General features: G+C 44.8%; 1 protein-coding gene across 1 annotated transcript in view; it reads right to left on the bottom strand.

Annotated features, from left to right (window-relative positions):
* MFNG (MFNG O-fucosylpeptide 3-beta-N-acetylglucosaminyltransferase) overlaps nt 1-15832 on the bottom strand; it is a 30310-nt gene extending 14478 nt beyond the window's left edge. Inside the window, exons 1-2 of the mRNA XM_083400831.1 lie at nt 14808-15832; nt 5203-5251 (exon numbers count right to left, since the gene is read on the bottom strand). Of these exons, the coding sequence (XP_083256957.1) occupies nt 5203-5251; nt 14808-15170 (412 nt within the window). The 5' untranslated portion in view covers nt 15171-15832. The remainder of the gene's footprint in view (nt 1-5202; nt 5252-14807) is intronic.
* Between the last annotated feature and the right edge of the window lie 1131 nt (nt 15833-16963).

Below are 16963 nucleotides of genomic sequence, written 5' to 3'. Positions count from 1 at the left end.
GGAAAGCTCACCATGGCTTTTAAATAAGCCTGAGTACACAGTGAACAGAGGAAGGCTTGCTGCAATAACTGTCTTAAGTCTGCTGGCTCCAAAGAGTCACCATTTTAGTGAGAGGCAGTCAAAAACTCAGTCAGTGTTTATTGCTTGAAGCCACAGGCCATTGCAAATAGTAGCTTTTTTAAAAAAGTAAAATGTCTGGAAGGCAAAAAACCATGACCAATTGAGCTTCCCAATTCTCATTTAATGTAAAAGCCATTGCTAAAATAAATCCTTAATAAAGACTCTTAGTGATTACGCTTGACTTAGCTTACTCAAGTGAATCACCTTTTCAAATTCACTGGTATTTCCTTCAAGATATTTGCTCAAATTTTCTTAGCTGCTGCACCAAATAATAAAACTAGATACAGCCATGCTCAATGAGAAGTAAGAATGCTGGTATATCTTGAATTAGACACCCCATAAGTTGAGATACAGGGTAAGACAGACATTGCCCAGTTACCTGCTATATGTGGGGTTGGACTTTGAAATAAAAGATTCATAGTTTGGGAGTCTACTGGATGCATCTTTGTCACTGGAAGCTCAGAGACTGACTAGCAGTGTCTTTCACCAACTATGATTAGTACAGAAACTATAGCCATTCTTGGACAGGGATCCTAATTCATGCATTGGGAATGTGAAGACTTTATTACTGTAGTACGCTCTTTGTAGGGCTACACTTGGGGCTGGTCTGGAAGCTCCAACCAGTGCAAAATGCTGGAGCTAGACTACTTGTGAGAGAACAGACTACCACCAGCAAATAACTCTGGCGATTAAAAGCGTGCACTGGCTGCCCATATGGTACGAGTCCAATTTCAAGGTTCTTAATTCGCAAGGCCCTTAAGAACTTGGGTCCAGTGAGATTGGACTGCAAGATTCCTAATGTCCCTGCCTGATCATGGAGGTCATGAGCAGAGTTGCTGTTAGTGGTCATCCACCAGTCAGTCGCACAGCTCGCAATGACCAGCAACCATGCCATGAGCATCATGGGCCCAACTCTGTGGACTTCCCTCCTGATTGAGATCAAGCAGGCCTGCCTCACTACTAAACTTAAGCTGCGTGGTGAAGTCTTTTCTTTTTTCCCCAGCAGGCATTTTAAGTAAACTTTTCTGACTGTGTGGTTAATTTTACTGATTTCATCCTTTGCATCTCCTTTGTATCTTCATCGTACAACACATCAAAACTACTGCATAAAGCAGTATATAAATTATTGAAATAAATAATAATAAATAAATGCAGCAGGGGTGCAGACACTGTGGCCTTCCGGATACTGTTGAACTCCAGTTGCCATCGGCTTCAGCCAACAAAGGTCAGAGCTGATGAGATTTGTAATCTACCAACTTCTGGAAGGCCACAGATCCCCCACCCTGCTCTACAGGTGTTGAATATTCCCATGTTCTGCCTGACAGATCTGTCCGTAATCCCCTAGTTGTGCACCAAGACTGAATCACTCCCTTTACCACCTCTTGATTTCGTAGAAGATACAGGTCTCTTCTGGTCTCTGCAGGAGTACTGTGGATAGTTCTAGATTTAAAAACAAAACTATTTGTAGTACTTCCAGTGAAGCTTGTTTACCCTTGCCCAAGATCTGAGAACCACAATGCATTTGGGCAACGGTTTTCCCCAATACTGTAGTTTATCGGATGTCCTGCCAATTGCACCCCTAAGTAGGAGCTGAAAAGACAGCTCTACACAGCAGCTTGCAGGCACTGGCTGAGCATGCCTGAGCTGGAATTGTAAAGTGAAGGGACTTCCTTCCTTCCTTCCTTCCTTCCTTCCTTCCTGTTTCACTAGCTAGAAAGCACAGAGCGAAGTAGAATCAGTAGCTCAAAGTTGTATTAACTTCGTAAAAAAAACCAACAGCCCCACATTTCATTGTTGAACACCTAGTCAAATTATTGATAAGCAAAACCAGGCGAGGGAGTGCTCATCAAGCAAAGTCAGATAATGGCATTGGTTCGTTGATGGTCATTATTCTCCTCCCAGGCACTACCCAAGGGGGTGCTGACAAGAGTTGCCAATTACCTTCTGCATAGTAATCACATTAGCAATGATAGCGCTAGTCAGGGAAAGGATCTCATTTTCTCAGCAACATGATATTGAGGTTCTGAGAGCTGGGGAAATGAGTTAGGACCTCCTTAACAGAAGCCTCATCTGGAGAGAAAATGGCGGCAACAAAAGAGCAACTACAATGGATTTATGGTACAAAAATAATAATAAACGCTGTGCTTCCAATATTGTGATCTGACAGTTTAAAATCTATGAGTGGTATTCAGTTAAGCCCTATTCAGAGGAGACCAAGTGCAATTAATGAACCTACATTACTCATGTCCATTAACTACAGTGAGTATACTCTGAGTAGGACTAGCGTTGAATATCAACCTTAAAAAAAAACCTCTTCGGGGGGAATTCAAGGTCGCCGTCTTCTGATTTTATTTCAGCTTGCGAGACGGAATGATCTTCCTTCCCCTCGTCCTGTGTGCTCTTCTTGGGGTTCTTTTGACCCCAATTTGGGGGGCCTGGGGCATGGGAGGAGGGTGGGACCTTGTTGCTCAAGTGGAAATCCTTGTACGTGGCTTCTGATGACAGGACTCATTCAGTGAATCCCACCCAATAGCAGTGGTACACCTAGTTAACATCACACAGAGTAATCCAAAGCCCTGGCCAATAGAGACAGAGCTTCATGGGGGCAGCACAGCCACCACAACATCCACTGCCCCACTACTCACAACAGCTGGGCGGGGGAAGTGGGGCAGAAAAATGGCTCTTTGCTCCACCAGCTCTCAGGCTGATGCAGCAAAAAGGCCCAGATCTTCCATAATCGGTAGACAGTATTGTCCAGTTGTGCAGGGAAATTGGATAGCAGTGTTAATGCTCAATGAGCCTGACAACACATGCTGATGTGCTGCACAATCCAAATTGATATTAATTGTCTGGTTTTTACTGATTGGGCTAAGAAACCTCATCATTTTTATGTTGGTGGGCTGCGAGTTTCACCATATCTCAGAACTCGAAGGATGCAAAGAATCTAAACTTAGACATGCAATATATATATATATATTTTAAAAAATTATTGCAGTTTCTGAAAAATTAACATAAAATTTGAAAGTACAATGAGGCGAGGGCAATCCAGGAGATTTTACAACTGTTTGTGGCCATTTTAAAATTATATGTCACATGATCCTCAAAAACTATGTACCAAAATACTTGGACTTTATTTGAAATTATGTGTAACTTCTCTTCCTGCTTATCTATGATTTTTCCTTCCTGTCTAGGTCAATCTACGTATTTTTGTCTTGCTTATAGATGGATTTCGTATACAACCTACACGCTTCTATATCATCTGTAAATAGCCCTGTGCTTACCAAGTTTTCCTTAGTTTCTTTGTATCAAAACCTGTATTATCCATGCTGTTTTTTTGTATTTAAAAGCTATTAATAAGAAAGAAGTAAGAGAAGGCCCAGATCCGGCATGCTGTCAACACATGACAGCAGTAAGACCAGCTCAGGATCCAGCAGATCCTGTATAGACCCAGTCCAGCCCTTCCCCTGAAATGCTACTGGTAGCAGAGACACCACTAATGGTAGCTTCCACTTACTTGCCATTTGGGTGGTTCACTGAGCTGTTCCTCACTGCTGGGGCTTCCCTGCCATTGGTGGAGGTCAGCAGAGTCAAGTCAAGGCAGGGTATAGAGAGATACCTCCACTCCAACTCCTCTAAACTTCTTCCAGTGGATAGATTGGGGGTTTGGATCGCGCTGTTTGTTGTATTTACCAAACACAGATTGTTAGCTGGTGTTGCAGTTCAATACCTGCAGATTTTATGTCATATTTTTTGGCTCTGCCCATTAATTCAGTGTTTCTGGAGAACTGCACAAGCTGCGGTAAATGAAATTACTAATTACTTGATAGCTGAAGAGCCAAGCATAGCAGTATTTGACCCTGAGGACCTTGTCGATTAAGCAGATTTGGATTGGAACTAGCGATGCCAGAGCAAGTCTACGCATGTCTACGCAGACGTAAGCCTTGGGTGGAGATTTCTGCATCACCAATAAAGAAGAAACACATGGGGGGAGGCGTAGAAGAGGTGCCAATTTGCATTAAATGTGCAGATATGTATACATGCAAATTTAGAAATAAGTAGTATAATTTACCGTAAATAGAAACTCAGCACATCTCACCAAAGTGGAGAGGACTATGTCCGGGTTACCTGTGTGCCTGCTCAGTCTGTTCTCCGGGTGCTGATGGTTGATATGGCTCTTCATTCTCAGGGTTCTTTATCTTTACACAGACAGCCTTAAGTCATACTCAGAATAGACCCAGGATAGACTCAGTTATATTGATTTGTATTTAATAATTATTATTTTATGTTGTGAGCTGCCTTGTGATCTTTGGATGAAGGGTGGTATACAAACTAAATACTAATAATACTAATAAGATTGAGCATAGTTCAACAGACAGTCAAACTGACTGCCCCTTATCAGGTGTCCTAGTGAGTTCTATGGCTGAGCAGGGATTTCAACCTGAGTCTTCCCAGTCTTAGGGCTTGTCCACATTTTCGCTTCTCCTGTGCCTAGAATGCATGAGTCCAAGCAGTTTTCTTCTTGCCAAGCCACTTTCCCCAGAGAAAACCTGCAGTTTACGGCTGAATCAGAACAAATAGCAATCAGGTTTTCCATACATTGCTGTTTGTTCCGATTTAGCCCTAAAGAGTGAGTTTTCCAAGAGGGATCAGTGGGGCAAATGCAAAACCACTCAGGCCCATGTCTAGGCAGCACGGGACAAGTACATGTATGTTTGAGCCCTGAGTCAAGACTGAGTTATCCCATCTATTACAGTATAGGCGTCCCCTCCCCCACTTTCACGCGATCGCCTCACACACAACCGCATATACGCACAATACCAGAAAAATAAATCATTCGATTCAACCCAGAAATAATGGGAGGAGCAGCCACAACACACACACACCCCAAATGTTTCCCCCAGACCTCATTCAGAGATGCAAGACTGAACCTGGGACTTCTGCATGCAAGGCATGTGCCCTGTGGCTGAGCTATAACCCTTTCCCACGGTCAGTCGTGTAAGGATGCTATTACCCAAGCGCTCCTGACACACAGTTTACAGAAGTCAGTTTCCAGATCTTGCGCAACACTGAAGGCCGGATTACCCAGTTTTTCCCGTAGCTCATCATCTTCTTTATCAGTGAAGACATATGTCTGAGGAAAAAGAAGAGAGAAGGGTTATTCCAGGGCCTAAAATGTGCTGAGTTCCATACCTGCCATCCAGTGACAAGCCACATAACTCTCTCCACCGTGGCTATGCGTCATATGAGATTATTACTGAAGTAATGAATGTGAAATGCTTTGAACACTCAGAAAGTGTTTTATCTGTACAAATGGAATAATAATGCCCCCATCTAACAGAGATGCAGCAAAATAGAGGTTGTAACAAGTTCTGATATGGTTTTAAAGTGCTATATGATGATGGAAAGTAGGTATTTGACCCAGCTTCTTTGCAGAGAGAGAGAGAGAGAGAGAGAGAGAGAGAGAGAGAGAGAGAGAGACTCACGCTCCCCTTTGCTGATTAATTGATTAGTTGATAATCTTTTGATATGCTTGTTTGTTCTGTGCTGGAAAAAATCCAGATGGATCTGAAGCTGGTATTTCCCGAAGGACCCTGCATATTGCAGTTTTGAGAGGGTGTTGATCATTCAGTGGAACAGGTCACTAGCGTCATTGTAGAATGGCATTCACCCCACCCCCACCCCAGCAAGTGTTTTGGTGCTGAGTACCTCACCCATTGAGAAATTGCTTTTAAAACAAATACAACATAGATAGATCGTGGCCAGCTTCAGTTATGAAAGGGATTTCAGCAAAGTGTATTCTCGGGCACTTCCTCTGATGCATGTTCTTCTGGCAGTAGTTGTGGACAGCCATTTTCAATTTTCCACAGTGCCCCAAATCAGCATTTGTCAGTGTTTGTAAAAAGCAAAAAAAGAAGGAAAGGGTTCTGACCTCCCTTTTTCTCTTCAGTCTCCTTGTCGGCACAAAAGGAGTCCACGAGAATATCCTTGCAGAGTTTTATTCTTAAAAGTCCTTGTGCAAAACACAACTGAACAACTATACACACCAGCACCAATCAACCAACCAACCCAAACACCAGCCTCAGCACAAACTAACATTTCTCACTTATATATACAACTTGCTGCAGGCTGCTGAGTCATGCTGACCCAGCTTTATTCGCATTAAAGAAACAGCGGCCATTTTAGCCGTGACACCCCTTCTGTTTCTTAAATGCGAAAAACCCCAACGGAAACAATACATACATACATTATATACATAAACCCAGTTTTGTCATCAATTCATTATGGCATGTTGCTGGCAAAAGCTTGGTAAACAAATCAGCAATATTATCTTGTGATTGACAATACTCCAGTTTGATCACCCCATTCTGTACACAATCTCTCACATTCGCATGACGGATAGCAATATGTTTTGATGCAGATTTCATTATTTCCGAGCCCGCTAATGCAATGCACGATTGGCTATCTTCATACACTTGGATAGGCAAATCTACTTTACAGTCTAGATCTTTTAGTATCTGTATAAACCACATGATTTCGTTGCATGCTAGCGATAGGCTCCCATATTCTGCCTCACAGGATGAGGTCGCAACAAATCCTTGTTTCTTTGACCTCCATCCAATTATTAAATTGGCAAACATCATAACCATTCCACTTGTAGATTTTCTGGTAGCTACACAGCTTCCCCAGTCCGCATCAACAAACACTTCTAGTTTTTCATCTTGTGTACTAGATATCTTTAAACATACATTTAATGTCCCCTTTAGATATCTGATAAGCCTTTTCAAAGCACACCAATCAGCAGTACTGGGTTTAGATACACGTTGGCTCAGAACATTTGTAGCACATGCAACGTCTGGCCTTGACCACTGGCTTAAATACAACAGTGATCCTATTTTTGAGTGATACAACTCAGGCTGATCAAATTCATCATCACACACTGTCTTTGGGAAATCTGGTATCATGGGAGTCTGAACTGGCTTGCAGTTTTCCATGCCAAACTGCTCTATCAAATGAAGAATTTTCTCTTTCTGACTTAATAGGAAGCTTCCATCAGCTTCCTGCCTTACTTCTACTCCCAAGTAATTGCTTACAGGCCCTAAGGCTTTAAGCTTAAACCTCTTTTCCAGTTGACTTGTGAGCTTCTGGATCTCATCTGTGGAACTCCCTGCTACAAGCAAATCATCAACAAAGACTAAGAGCATTAGATATTTGTTGCCTGTCCCCTTGGTGTACAGGCATGGATCAGCCACACTCCTTTTAAAACCAAGTTTTACAAGGGCTTCATTTAAACACTGGTTCCAACACCTTCCACTTTGTTTGAGACCGTAAACAGCTTTTTTCAAACGCCAGACTGCACCATTCCCCTCTTCAAACCCAGGGGGTTGTCTCATTAACACTTCATGGTCTAAATTTGCATGCAGATATGCAGTATCAACATCAAAATGGTGCACTGCTAGTTGTCTTACAGCAGCAATGGAAAGCATTAAACGAAAAGTTTCACTCTTTACAGTGGGAGAAAACACTTCATCATAACTCTCCCCTTTTATCTGAGTGAACCCTCTGGCTACTAATCTGGCTCGAAAACGTGGTTCCCCAGATGCAAGGGTTTTCCTTTTGTAAACCCACTTGCATGACACCACTCTGCCACCAGGTGGCGGCATTATGACCTCAAACACTTTGTTACGTTTAAAAGAGTCCATTTCTTCTTTCATGGCTTGTTCCCACAAAGCACGTTCTCCAGGGGGTAAGTCTAAGACTTCATTATAACTTTGTGGTTCCACACAACTCACATTGCATACTCTGACTCCTCCTAGGGTGAAACGCTGAGGAGGTACACCCTTGTTTGAACGCTGGGAGCGCCTAGGCACAACTACTTCTTCTTCCCCCCTTATCTCTGGCTCTTCTTCCTCTTCCTCTAGAGAAGAAGTATTATCTATTGCCACATCTTTTGGGGAAATCTGTGCCTCTTCCTCATCCTGCTCCTGTGTTGCCAATGGCTGAGAAGAAGCCTCTTCTCTTACTTGCAGGGGCAGTAGGCAATCTGGGTTGGCATGGATCGCAGTCCATCTGTCCTGGTCAGCGAAGTCTGCAGTTCGTGACAGAACCACGCGTCCTGGGCGTAAATTGAAACGCCACCCTTTGCCATAGGACTGATATCCCACAAACCGCAGTTTCTGCGCTCTAGCGCCCCCTTTCTGGCGCTGAGCTTTGGGGATATTTACATGTGCCCAAGAACCCCAGTTATGGAGCATTTCCCACTCTGGTTCTTTCCCAAACAATACACGATAAGGAATATCTTTTATAGAGCTAGACCAGGTTCTATTAATCAAAAAGTTCGCTGTGAGAAAAGCCTCACCCCACAGCCTATGGTTGTGGCCCAGTCCTGCATCCACTAGCAGGCAGTCCTTTACTGACTGTATTACAGCCCCACGTCTTTCACACAGACCATTTTCAGCAGGGCTATAAGGGTTAGTCAAGCGATGAGTGATCCACTTACGTCGCAACCATGCCCCAGATTGTTTGTTCAGAAATTCTCCGCCCCTATCTGTTTGCAACTGCACAACAGGGCGAGCGAAGAGTTTTTCAGCTTGGGCAACCCATTCTCTGAATGTGGGGAAACACTCAGATTTCTGCTTTAACAAAAACAACCAACTGAAACGTGATTTATCATCTATTACCAGAAAAGCATATCTGGCGCCCCCTTCAGTCTTCTGTGGGAAAGGGCCTATCACGTCACAATGGACAAGTTCTAAAACCTCTTTAGATACTCTGTCAGCCACAGGCTTCCTCTTAGATTTGGCCATTTTACATACATTGCAATCTAGGAAACAATTACAGCTATTTACTTTTAGGTTCTTGCACATCTTTTGCATCTCTGCAAGCACACGGAAATTGGCGTGACCCACTTTCCTGTGCAGTTCATGTACACACCCCTTATGAACTGGCAAATTATCCTGAACCACCTGGGCTGCTTTAACAGGCTTGTCCTGCATTACATATAACCCATTTTCCAACTTTGCATGGCCACATACCTTAGTTCCATTCTTTATCAGACAGCCATCCTGCGTGAACTTAACACTATATCCTGCATTAATCAAACAGCTTACAGACAGCAAACAATAGTCCAAACTGCTGACAAACAGAGTCTCTGGTAGAGTAGTGTTCAAGCACTGCAGGAAACATGTTCCCTGGCCATCAGTCTTGCTTCTACGACCATCAGCAAGATAGATTGAGTCTTTTCCATCGGCTGGCTTCTTCAGGGTCTTAAAGTCCTCCCGACTGTTGCAGATAATCCTGCTGCTCCCAGAGTCCAGCAACCATGTTCCTCGAGGTATCTTCCTCTCCTCTCGAGAAAATGCAGACACAAACTGAGCAGAACGCGTGTTCTTCTTCCCTGAAGAGAACCCCTTCTGCTTACGTTTCTGGGTCGATTGCAGTCTCTGCTCCACGTCGTCTCCTAGAAGTCGTGCCCTGCATTGACGTTGGAGATGCCCGGGTTGGTTGCATCTATAGCACCTCCTCACCGCCATGGCCAAGTCCAAACCTTGGCGTTGCTCCATTGGCAGATTCTGCTGCTGGCCCCTTCGGCTGTAACTCCTCCGCTCTTGGAGTTCAGCCTGTCTATCTGACCTTCTTTCTGCTTCTTCGGTCAGTCTTCCAACCACATACTCAAGGGTCAGATCTCGGGGACGCATACTCTCCATGCTGTTAATCACAGGCAACCAGCTTTCAGGCAAACTTGAAAGGATAATGTATGTTTGGTCAGTCTCATCATAACGCTTACCTCTCTGCTGTAGTTGAAGAAACAGAGATTTCAGCGTTTGAAGATGAGTTGCCAAACTCTCACCTTCTTTCATAACAGTCCTGAACAGCCTTCTGGTCAGAGAAATTATAGTTCCAGCAGTTTCTCTGACATGCATTGCCCTTAATAAATTCCAGCACTCAAACGCTGTGCTGGCATTTGCTACATGCAGTAACTGAGAGTTGCTCAAACACAGCATAATTTGGGCACGGGCCCTTTCATCTAGCCGTTTTTTCTCAGCAGAGTCAGTCCTCAAAACCTCAGTTTCAACACAGTCCCATAGTCCATCTCTCCTTAACAACTGCTGCATTTTAATTGACCAACTCAACCAGTTGCTCTCTGAGAGAAGTTCAAAAGGGATGCCTCCCCCAATATTTACAACTTGGGGAGACTGGAAATCTGCCATCTCTGCTGGTGCTTGCTGAGCCCCTTCTGTGGGGCCTTCAGCAATCTCTCCTGACTCTCTCTTTAGAGTCCGACTAGATGGTCCTAGCTGGCACTCACCGGCTTCTAGCAGCTGCCTCCGTTGACCCTCAGGTCCCGCCTGGCTCTGCAACTGGTGTAGCCGCTCTGTGAGTCGCCTACTGTGGTCCTCTAGCAGTTCAAACTGTTCCAGTAGCCGACGCTGAGTGCTTTCTTGATCCTCAGATCCTAGCTGCTCCAGCGTCACTGCAGACAGTTACAGCTTGCCACCAACTGCTCCAATGCACAGCCACTGGCTCCATACACCACCAGGACTCACCAGCTCCCTGCTGAGATGCTGTCAGTCATTTTGCACTCTGCACATGCTCAGAAACACTGGGCCCATAACCTGTCAGTGTTTGTAAAAAGCAAAAAAAGAAGGAAAGGGTTCTGACCTCCCTTTTTCTCTTCAGTCTCCTTGTCGGCACAAAAGGAGTCCACGAGAATATCCTTGCAGAGTTTTATTCTTAAAAGTCCTTGTGCAAAACACAACTGAACAACTATACACACCAGCACCAATCAACCAACCAACCCAAACACCAGCCTCAGCACAAACTAACATTTCTCACTTATATATACAACTTGCTGCAGGCTGCTGAGTCATGCTGACCCAGCTTTATTCGCATTAAAGAAACAGCGGCCATTTTAGCCGTGACAGCACCAGCATCTGTTAGTGTGGCCATGTGTCCTACTTTACTGAGGTCAGTCCTCTGTTTGAATGGCTGTCAGAGTATAGTCCTCTATTTGAAAGAGCTCTCTTTTTGGAGGGCGGTCCAGTTCAAGTCCAGTTTAAAGCTAAAGAACCACCACAGGGGAGAGTAGGAGTTAGCACCTGTGGAGGGCAGATAGAAGAAGACTGGAAAATGCTCTGGTTCAAGGCCCGATATAGATGTCTTCCCCCCTTATGCTAGATGGGGTGCCAGAGTATTGGAACCCACTGACATGTGTGATGGTACTGCCTCAAGGTAAAAGGGTTCTGGATGGAAGTATTTTCTGAGAATCCATTGATAACTGGACAAAATTCACCCCGCTCCTTGTCTTCTTTTTTGAATCTGTTTGCAGATTCAGATCAAGACCTGAATAACAAGGAACTGATTTTGCATCCTTTGACAGCAACCAGAGCCACAATTGCCAAGTTTTGCAGAACTTTTGATCTCAGTAATCTAGACTATTGCTATTCCAAGACTTGGCAAATCACCCTTCTTGGAAAAAAATATTGCATAACCTAAATGCGTCCAGGGTTCCCAAGTGTTCAAGATTGCAGCTTTGCCATTTGGTCTAATTTTATTTTATATACAAGCACAGGAGTGTCGGATACCACAGGTCTATGCGGGTGTTTTGATGGAATACGTTTTATCATCTTTTTTGAATTAAAATTTCTAATTGTTTTGATTTAAACTGCAGGACTCATTGCAATTATAGACTACACATCTTTTTCCTTTCAGTACATTTCCTGTATTTCTTTATTGACAATTGTGACAGCTTATCTGTATTTATTTTTCCCTTCATTTCTTTTTTTCTGTCACCTGTTTGTCCTAATTAAAACTGAATTAAAAAAATGTGAGGGGGGAAACAGTTAGAACCTATACAGGCATGCACATACCCATAGCAGTAATCCCTGAAGTATGGTCCTTCTAGATTTTTATCTATGGATATAAATTTGCATGTGTGGGTTGTTGTTTTGTTTTTGCAAATGTATGTTCTCTTTTGACCTATTTTGGAGAGGGGGGGTGTATTTCCTTTTGGGGGGTGCAATGTGTAAGCGCCTACTGTAGCACCAGGGGGTTCTGCTAGGGCTCTGGAGCCCCAATAATATCTGATATAGGTATGAGTCATTTTTGTAGAACAGATGCTTTCGATATATAGGTTTCATTGTGCTGAGCCAGCTCACACTGAGCTTTTAGTCACCAGCCTGGGGCTGGAGAACCTGGTCTGATCTAGCATCCCTAAATAACTCATGAGCCCAAGGGGTGACCACTGAATAGCTCAGGTTTGTCCCTCGAGAATCCTGCTGTGATGTTTGCAAGATATCTGACAGCAGATTAAACAGAAGCTTTGTAGTGAAAGGAAAGTTGAATTCAGAAAAGAACATCTGTTCGTGTGTAAAAGACCTATAAGCTCTCTGCTGTTTTCCCTACTCTCCTCCTCCTCCTCTTCCCCGCAGTCCCTCCCCGGCCCTCTCGACAACATCATGTGGCATGTTCTTCCATCCCAAGGGCAGAGTGGGGATCGCGTCCAGCAAAGAATACCTCCTCTCAAGCGGAAAATGGGCTTTCAAGAAGCCAAGGGGACTGAAAGAGAGAGACACAAGCCTTAAACAATCTCCCCACCAGCTGCCTGCAGGCTGGTTAAACAGTGTACTTGCATTATGTACTGAAATATGGGCAAAGTCATTCAGACAGTCGCCCAGGCACGTGGGCCTCCCCTGGGCCTGGCGGTGGCGAGGCCTTTTCACAAATCCAGCCTGGGTTTTATTGTGAGCCTCTTGTCTCTGGAAGAATGAAGGAGCTGAGGGACAGCGATAAAGAAAAGGAACCAGGCGGACGAAGCAACCACAACAAAAAATACGAGGGAGGGGAGAAAAAACACATTTGCTGGGAATATAGCAGGGCTGAATACGGCACATTTGCTCCTTAAATCACCAATTGGAGACGTGAATTTCTAAATGATATGTCAACCAGAACTGTCCGCCCCTGAAAGACCATTCGGTGCTGGTGTGATGGCAAACTATCTGCGTACATTTTGCAAGGTCCTCAACATTTTGCTTTGTGTACGTGTGAGAGAGGGGCGCGGGTGGCGCTGTGGTCTAAACCACTGAGCCTCTTGGGCTTGCTGATCAGAAGGTTGGCAGTTCAAATCCCTGCAACAGGGTGAGCTCCCGTTGCTCGGTCCTAGCTCCTGCAAACCTAGCAGTTCGAAAGCACGTCAAAGTGCAAGTAGATAAATAGTTACCGCTCCGGCGGGAAGGTAAACGGCATTTCCGTGCGCTGCTCTGGTTTCTCCAGAAGCGGCTTAGTCATGCTGGCCACATGATCCAGAAAAACTGTCTGCGGACAAACGTCGGCTCCCTCGGCCAGGAAAGCGAGATGAACGCCCCAACCCTAGTGTTGTTCGAGACTGTACTTAACTGTCAGGGGTCCTTTACCCTTATTTATGTGTGTGAGAGAGATATATACTCAGTGCTTTTTTCTGGGGGGATGCAGGGGTATCTAAACATTTTGTGAATCTAAGTTTGTCATTGAGGAGCAGTATTTCAATATGAAAAAATAGATAGAAAAAAAGCACAGTATATACTCATACACAAATGAATGTATGAATTCCTAGGCCTGTTTCACACATTACATGAATGCAATCCTTTGTCTGCCTCAGAGTCAACCAATTCTACCTTCCTCCTGAGTGAAAACAGTATGAAATCTGTCTCACCAAATACGTTTTGCCCATTTACCTTTAACATGTGGAGAAGCTCATAAACAAGTGTTTTGGAAGGCCAGTGTTTCTAAGGCAGCTTAAAAAGCCCTGAGAGGCATTGGGGAGCTAGTCCAGGGACAACCTTTCCCACACAAAGAAAGCATACTTAGAACAGTTGGGCTGTGCATGTCTCTCCCTGATCCAATTCAGGGCTCGGTTGGGTACTTTGAAGAGACACCAATCCAACCTGAGACCAACTCAACTCGGCACCAGACTCTGAACCAATCTGAGCACCTTGCACGGTGTCTAATTAAGGTTTAAAACCCTATATATCTCCTCCCCCCCCCCTCTTGCTACCACCAGATTCTGCACCTCTTTTGCCAGCCCCAGATTGCTTCAGCTGGACCTGATCCAACCCAGAGTGACCAGGGGCTACCTCCACCCAACATGGTGGAATCCTGGGTTGATCCAAACCAGCCTGATTTGATTCAGGACTCAGGATTTGGCTGAGAAAAATACCACCATGCTCTGCTCTGCATCCCTCCCTCCCCCATTATCAGTCTCCTCCAAATCTATGCGGCTTGCTCCCTCAGCTTGCTTTGAAGTTCTCCGAGAGACACACTGATGTTACTTTTCTTGGGTAAAATAAAATGATGAATGAGACAGATGGCCATCAGCATAATGAACGGTGGAAAGACTAGAATCTGGTATAAGGCAGCTTCGTTGTAAAAACATACTCTTTTTTGTAAGTGCAACAGCAGGCACTTTTCTTATTTTTCTTTTTTACTATGCTTTGATTAAAAGCAGGCAACACCAGGGCTTGGGGCTAAATCAAATCACATCTGGGGATGTTTCCAGCCCTGAGGCTTCCAAATGACCAATCCTGGCTTAAGGCATCATTTGGTTCTAGGCAATGCGTGCGCATGAGTGCATATGAGAATCACACACAGGTTCTTCCCTTAGGCATTCTGGTGTCAGCGGTCCATTCAACCCTCCCTCTCACCCTCATACCAACCTGTCCTTTAACCTGGGAGATCCAGGTCTCCAGCAGCAATCCCATCCTGGACTGGTGGAACTTCTGGGTTGTTTTGACAGCGATGAAAAGCTCTTCCAGCAAGAGGCCTTTCCCAGCAGCAGAATGCGCCATACCGTCATCGTGGCCCTTGAGTTGTTTTCCATGCTCAGTCTCCCTCCTGTTTCTCCAGTCTGCCCCACCCACCAGCATCATCTCCCTCCACGCCCATCTGCCAGATATCCCTCCTGAAAGTCTCTGGTTGCCGACCACTTCCTGGATGCCGGAACGCCTCGTGGAAAGGAGCACCATGCTCACAAGAAATAGAACAACTCCAGAGGAGGTCTGGAGGAGACGCCGGCCCATGGCTTTCGATCCCGCAGCGAGGAGATGGGTGAGGTTCAAAGCTTGAAGTGCAAATCCTGCTGTAGCCTGTGTGCATAGATGAAAGAGATAGGCCAAGGCCTGTCTAATAAATACCCCAGGAATGCAAGAGGAAGGGGCCAGTGAGTGGGGTTGTGTGGGTCTTCAGGAAAGCAGAAATTACCAAAGAGGTCTGCCTCACTCTTTTCTCCCCCACTCACACCTCAGGGGATGAGGAAGCCTGGAGGCCAGAAGCATGGGATCTAGGGAGACCTGATTTTCCAGATATCAAAGAGGGCAGGTGACAGAGGCTTTTAGGTAGGAGGAGGACCCTATCACCTGAGCCTAGGTAACAAAAGGGGGCATGACCCTGGGTCTCCATCTGAAGTCACACAGGATGAGCTTCAGCTGTCAAGTCAAGACTCCATGGACAAATACCCATCCCAAGGGCAGGGAAGAAAGCGCCCACTTTTCCATAGCGAAGATTCCCAAATAACAGCCTCTCTTTCCCAGCTAGAACACAGAGCTTCTAACCTAAAAGGCAAGGCAGGTTTTTCCTTTTTTGATCGCCTCCTTTTTGTCTCCCAGCAATTACAGGCTAGAGCCAGAGCTGCAAAGGAAACTGCCTTTCTCCAGTCCCACCAGCTGTCTGCTGCCCTCCCTCTCCCAGCTCCATTTTTTGGCTGCAAGGAGGCAAACTCCGCCCAGTCCCCTTTTTATGGGTAAATGGCTTTTATGGGTTCACGGCTAGGCAGATCCCGCGTGTCTCCGGGGAAATCTTCCCATCTGAACAGCCGCCTGCCTGCCCTCCCAGCTGCTGCCCTTTTGACCGGCTTTGTCAGGCAGTGAAAAGCACCCCCTTCCCTATGGAGAATTTATCTTCTCAGTAAAGGAAATGGCACGCATATTGCAAACATTGATTTCTCAGGCCGGCTCACTAGTAAATAAGGGTGCGCAAGCAAAGATCACCTGGTGCAAATTAGTTTCCCTTCACACCTGATAACCTGTGGGTTGCAGGCAATTAAGGAGGTAAAAAGGAGCAATTCCTTTGCTCTTTGCATTACAGAGCTGGGCTGAGTTTGTTTGAGAGGACAGAAACCAGAATATGTTAGTTTATCAGGAATAATTCCTGGTACATCTCAAATATTAAGGGGCAGCAACACAATGGGTACACATTGTCAGGGCATGATATGGGTTTGATGAGGCCCTAAGCTACTGAAGGTAATAGGGCCCTTTATATGCGATATTTTAGGGAGCAGGCTAGCAGGCGGGGCCCATTACTTACATCATAGGAGCCAACACAACACAAAACACTATTGCTGTAGGTAGGTTTTATTTTATTTGTTTATCTTATATTTTGGAAATGTACATCCAGTTTTTTCACCTTTAATTTTTTTGGTGGGGCCCAAGAGAGTGGGGCCCCAAGCTATAGCTTGTTTAGCTTATACATAAATCCAGCACTGCACATTGTACTTATAAGGCACATTTTAAGTACATGGCTTTCCCTCAGAAAATCCTGGGACCTGTAGTTTAAGGGTGCTGGGAACTGTAGCTCTCTGAGGTGTAAACAACCATTCCCAGGATTCATTGGAAAAAGTGATATGCTTTAAATACATACATACCGGTACATACATACATTTTTTTTGCATGCCACATTTTCATAGTTAAAACCATGCACAAGGCAGGTTTCAACATGAAAAAGTACATATTTACAAACATAACAAAAGTAGTCATAAACAATAAAAAACATCAAAAAGTTCACAACCAATTTAAACAATTAAGCAATTTCCAAATTA

Source organism: Podarcis tiliguerta (assembly GCF_965153285.1).
Source record: "Podarcis tiliguerta genome assembly, chromosome: 10".
NCBI classification, from domain to species: Eukaryota; Metazoa; Chordata; class Lepidosauria; order Squamata; family Lacertidae; genus Podarcis; species Podarcis tiliguerta.
Note: the sequence above shows the minus strand (reverse complement) of the source record. Positions and strands in the feature narration are given on the sequence as shown.